Source organism: Teleopsis dalmanni, chromosome 1 (assembly GCF_002237135.1).
Source record: "Teleopsis dalmanni isolate 2A chromosome 1, ASM223713v2, whole genome shotgun sequence".
Classification (NCBI taxonomy): domain Eukaryota; kingdom Metazoa; phylum Arthropoda; class Insecta; order Diptera; family Diopsidae; genus Teleopsis; species Teleopsis dalmanni.
The window spans coordinates 183,759,906-183,765,940 of record NC_051846.1 but is presented as its reverse complement, the minus strand read 5'-3'; the positions used below and the strand labels follow the sequence as shown (position 1 = coordinate 183,765,940).

The window sequence follows — 6,035 nt, the reverse complement described above, 5'->3', positions numbered from 1 at the left end:
ACACCATTTGGCAGCAAATATATTTAAATTAGTTGAAAACACCTCAAAACATATTATGTTTATGTGAATATGATATAAGTTTGCTAAGAAAACAAGCCCTAACGATTTATTTAAATTAGTTGGTCGTCGTAATTTTTGAGGCTTTACTCGTGTTAATACCTAAAAAAAATTTTTTTTAATTGCCATAACATCATTCGAAAGTTATAAAACACGTAAATTAATTTTTAACAAAAATTGTTCTTTAGACAAAAAACTTTTAACATTGTTAATATTAAACAAATACAAAAAAAAGAGCTTCAAATAATATTATAGAACCTTACTAATCGATGTAATCCAAATTCAAATCGGTATATGAAATATAAACCAAATACATTTGTCCATTACAAATTGAGATGTTGGTTTATGCAAATTTATCTTATGATATTAATGTTTATATATTAGCAAGAATAATTATGTTCCTTTATCCGCCAGATACATCAATCAATATGCCACTTTCATTTTATCTTAGCAGCACCAGATTTTCATTAACTTTACCTTAATTTCAAGGATTTTAAAATATAGTAATGACAGAATAAATTATTTTATAATTTTCTGAATAAATTATTAAGCAATATCTTATTATTCGTTTTCTTCAACTTTTATTTATAACCGAAAATCTGTCAAGCATACTTTCTGCATTAGTCTCTTTATTTTATAAGTTGAAGTATAAAACTTTCTTGAAAGTATCTCAAAAGCATAAAAAGCTTTTATATTAATGAGCAGCACAAAACTATGCAGTTAAACTGAAAATGAAATAAATTTATTTCCAGTGACTACGAAATTGTAAAAGTTATCAAATGGAAATATATTTCAGAAATATATTTTAACCGAATACCCAATAAGTTCGTAGGATAAATAATAGTTAGATAAAATTAATTATAATTATTAGTTATAAGGTAAGGAAAATGATGCTTCCCAACATATCTCTAAGATTTCTTTGTTTTTTTATAGGAATATTTATTTTTCAACTCCAACTAGGTTTCACTTCTGACAATCAATTCTCCATACACTTTTCCATAATAGTAGCTGAAACAGAGATTCACAAAATACAATAGATGAAGAAAAAATTCAAAGCGAAATTTGCGTAATTTTGCATTTGTTATTATTGAAACGATATTTATTATTTAATTTATTTGATAAAAAATCCGGGGTTATTTGGTTTTAAATGTAACAGTCACAACATATAATATTTGTGTGTTATTGTTCCTCCATGATAATGATAATCGATGAATAATATATAATGCATCTCCTGAAATACGAAGATCAAAACATATCGATTTCAGCTGACCGACTATTTATTTTTAAAGTTAACGATGCAACTATTTATTATTTATTATTATTACTATTTATTACTATTTATTATTATTATGAAAAGGGTATAGTACACTGCGACCTAAAAGATCTTTTGTGCTCCTAAGTCGGATTAGAGTGTTTCTCAAAGTCCGATTTCTTTAAAATATAAAGAAATACATTACGCTGTCAATATATTAGTAGAGGCCTATATTACAAATCATTAACTTAGAAGAATTATGAAGAATTAAATTGCCAATGCAAAATTATGTGTGCTCCTTCTGAGGTGCTAGCTAAGTCTACAAAATTACACATAAATATTGTTTCGTCCATCTTATGTAAAGTGCCCCATCATCTACTCAGAAAGTAACTGTTATTCTTGATATAACTTCATATTATATTATTTATTTTCAAACTAATACTTCTTACTAAACTTATCAATGAAAAGCAGAAATATGCAATTTTTTAATTTTATTACTTATTTTTTTTAAACTTAGATTAACTCGTAAGTAACTAACATCGTTGGTTTCATTTTGTTTAAAAAAATTTATGTACAAATATGTTACGAATTGCTTAAAAAAATAAAAAAATTATTATTATATCTTAATCTATTTGCCCTTTATGTGTCACGTACGTATCGTAAATTGAACCCTGCTTACTTCGTTCTTTCAAACGTGAACAGACAATCATTAATGATCCTGACAGAATGCATAGCATTAGAGAAAATGTTGCTGTTAATGCTGAAAAAGTTGTGGTCTTTAGGCACGTCTGCGGTGGCTCTGACAGAAATTGTCTTGCATTTGTATAAGTACTACCACCTTCAGATTCCCCTTCTTGTAACACACGTAGCGATTGAAAGAGATTCACATTTTCAGATAAAGGTGGATCTTGTTTTTCTATAACTTCGGTAGGATCGGCTAATGGTAGAGGTGCTAATGCTGCTGCAGTCATATTCGAAATATCACGTTTGGTCACCGCTTTTAGATTTCGCCAATGACAAGGTTGACTCTAAAAAGTAAGATTGTTTTAATATTCAAATATAAATAATTTTAAAATTTTATATACCGGACATCTGCCATGACACATGCGCACATCACACTCAATATATAGTGCAGGCGAACCTGTGAATCTAAAAGTTTTCATGTAAGCATAGACCTGTGTTTCGAACACACCCGAATCCGACCAAGAACCTCGGAAACGTGATATTAGCTTATCATCAACCGGACAACCATGATCGTCAATTAGCTGTATACGCTTATTAGCACCATTGTGCGCATAACAGTCATTAACTATTATATCAAACCCATCTATTAAGAAAAAAATAGCAGTTATATGCAAAAATTTATTCAGAAATAAAAAATTGAACAAACCATATTTGCTGCGCATATATATGATTAAAGTAAGGGGATCTCCCACACGCACTGGACCGGTAACACGATCACCACTAATACCATAACCATTTCGTATTTCCATATAACACTCAGGTGGACTGAGCGTGAATACAACGGGATTACCGGTGGCGACTCTGGGAAAAAAATCACTAATTTTCAAACGATGTTTACACAAACAAATTTTTGTCATGAACTACTCACTCTACGTCTAAAAATGGAAATGTTACGGTTTTCCAAAAGTCATAACCGTATTCACAAGTTACTTTGAAATGTTCATCATATTCTTCCTCGATTAATGGATTATACTGTACAGTTACTGTATTCCACATAAAGTTCTTAAGAAATAAGTAAATTTTAATATAATACAGTAAATATTATTTAGATATATGTACCGTAGGGTTTTTGCGACTTTCATCATTTAAGGCATTTTTCCCTAAAGTACCACAACGATTGAGTTGTATATAAAACTCATAATAATCCCGACCAGTACCGTTCACATACATGCAATCTGGATCATAGGCATAACCCGCGGAATAAATCAAACCACTAAATGAGCCATTGAAACCAATACGTATCTTCATATAATCATCTTGACATTCAGCTTCGATATCTAGAATAAAGTAAATGATAAAATTTCGTTAATGTTTTTCAGTTTTTTGTTGTCTTACGTTTAACTCGAGTATTATTTAATCCAAATGTTTTATGATAATCATGTTCCCAGTACTCGCTACGCCATTTCTCAGTTTCGTAGGGTGGCGTTTGATAACCACTCCCACTGCCAGTTGAAACAGCGCCAGAGCCTGATATACCTGAACTTCCATATTCTGGTGGAGATAAAAGCGGTCGTCCAATGCGGTATGGTATGTGACCAGAGGACTCTGGCATATGGTCAGTCTACAAAAAAACAATTTATTAAAGTTATCCTTCAATGAGTTGGTTTTTTACAAAAACTGGAAACTTAAAGACAAAAATTTTAAAAGAGGGTATAGTACAGAAAACATATACCATAGATAGGACGGAAAAATTCCAAAGAGAAAATCGAAAATTCATATCCGCAAGTGCATAATAAGAGAAATATAGAAGTTGGTGTAATATTACAATAATAATAATAATAATATAATTACTATAAGATATTAACATTTCTAAAAGAAACCATTTAGAGAAAAATGCTCTCTATTATAATACGAGTAACTATCACTTCAACTATTCTAAAATATTTTTAATTGAGGAGATTACGATTTGATATCGTAATATAAACAAGCTGTTTTCACCCTGTTTATACATATATATATAAACATAAATATACATCATGTGGAATACATCCATTATAATATAGTGAATTCAAATATTGAAGTTATCTTCAACTCAATTTTTCAGCTTCTGTTCTTCAAACGAAACTAAAGTAATTCTTACTTTGACCTGTTACGATCATTGTTACTAATTTTGTTTTTTTTCCTTAAACTGTTCTTAAGCAATGGACAAACCTCATAATAATGGTAATGTGTTAAATAATATCTTATTAGTACTAATATATATATATATTTATACAGCAACAACATTTTTATGCCTCGTCAGTTCTTATAATTCCTTTTTAAATATTAATTTTCTTATTTTGGCTACAATTAATAGAAACAATGCGAAATAGTATAATAAACTGAAGATATTATCATTAAGAACATAGAAGGTATTTTTAATATTAAAAAAGATAAACAAAACTAAAAAAGGTGCAACTAAGGATTCCAAATTCTGGTTAAAGAGAGGATATGTGCCTTCGAAGTTTAATAATTCGTCCAAAAAGTTCTTACCGCCTCATTTTGTACTTTATTGCGTCCCTCAATTTCTTTCGTACGGTTTTTATTATCCTTTATAACTTTCTAAGATACAAATTTTTGATATTTTTTTATATAAAATAAAATTATTTCACGTCCTTTTATTAAATGAAATATTCTCACCTTCTGTTTTGTATCTGCAAAAATTCCAGCACGTTTCGCCAACTTCGGCGTCTGAGTGGTCGGTCCTGATATATAAGATTTTGACGACAACGCCGCTAAAGGTTGCTGTACTGCCTTTTGATGTTCTGGACGTGCACTTCCGTTCGATCTGTTGCTAGCGCCATTAATTTTTGCTGCCGCAGGTGCATGTTTTACTTTTAAATTTCTACCGTTCGCGGTAGCGGGTTTGCTCAGAACAGCGTACTCAGTGGTTAAATCAATTGCAGTCGTTGTTGTCTGTTGCAGTAACTGTGAAAGGAAAAAAATAAAATCTTTTATTTTGAAAAGAAAACAAATTAAATATTTTTATTCCGTTTTGCAAGATGAAATGGAAAACGTGAATGAGCACTAAAAAAACAAGCACGAAAATTGCCACAAATCCAATTAAGACGAAAAACGGTTTTTCACGCGTCGTCTTGCAATGTGCAATATCCGCGTTAACAGTAATGAAAAAACAAAACAAAAACATTGTTTTTGTATTTATTGTTGTTGTTGTTCATGTCATGCAGCAGCTTTTATGTTCGACAACAATGCACCATTAACCGGCGAACAAAGCAGGGCAGCCACGCAATTGCCGCATACGCAGTTACACGTTTCCATTCCGTTTCCATTGAAAATCGAAAGATGCGTAAAGACTTCATCGTCGAAATTGAAACTTCAGTTAAATGAGACGTGCCATCGGTTTTGTGCAATCAAATAATTTCCATTTCTAAATCAGTTGAAAATGTTAAATGTACTCGCACTTACTTTTAAGCGCTACTATATGCATTGAGCACATCAATTTTATATTAAATTGAAAGATATTTTGTTTAAAGACTGTATATGAAACTTTAACGCTGCATCTGGGCACTTTTACTATATGATGGCTGGGGGGTTTCTGCAGAGTCCCACCCATCCCACTGACTAATTTCTTCATGATTTTTCAATGATTGATCTAAGATCTGCGTACCGCGCCGTGCGGTTAGTGATTACTCTGAGATTAGATAGTGCTACGTAGGACAGCCTATCGGTTTTCGCATATAGCTTCAGAACTCTGTCCCTTATGTATTTTTTGACCGGATCTATTCTAAGCTCTCTTAGCATGTCATTCGTGTGGATGTACCATGGTACTTTGAAGAGCCTTCGGAGAGCCTGACTTTGAGCAACTTGTAGCTTTTGTATAGTAGAGTCGGCAACTTTACTATACGCGACACACCCATAAAGTACTGCTGGTCTAATTATCTGGCTAAAAAAGCTTTTTAATAATAAAATGTACTGCCCTCTATTGTGTTGTAGTTGAAGAAGGGTCTTATAAGATTATTTCCTTAGAAACCTAAATTTATAA

The 6,035-nt window shown here is 31.2% G+C and overlaps 1 protein-coding gene across 1 annotated transcript in view; it reads right to left on the bottom strand.

The window, feature by feature from the left end:
- Window positions 1-1,932: 1,932 nt before the first annotated feature.
- LOC119666874 overlaps window positions 1,933-6,035 on the bottom strand; it is a 76,801-nt gene continuing 72,698 nt past the window's right edge. Inside the window, exons 2-9 of the mRNA XM_038076153.1 lie at window positions 4,673-4,960; window positions 4,526-4,594; window positions 3,389-3,614; window positions 3,113-3,330; window positions 2,922-3,055; window positions 2,700-2,854; window positions 2,395-2,636; window positions 1,933-2,337 (exon numbers count right to left, since the gene is read on the bottom strand). Of these exons, the coding sequence (XP_037932081.1) occupies window positions 1,933-2,337; window positions 2,395-2,636; window positions 2,700-2,854; window positions 2,922-3,055; window positions 3,113-3,330; window positions 3,389-3,614; window positions 4,526-4,594; window positions 4,673-4,960 (1,737 nt within the window). The remainder of the gene's footprint in view (window positions 2,338-2,394; window positions 2,637-2,699; window positions 2,855-2,921; window positions 3,056-3,112; window positions 3,331-3,388; window positions 3,615-4,525; window positions 4,595-4,672; window positions 4,961-6,035) is intronic.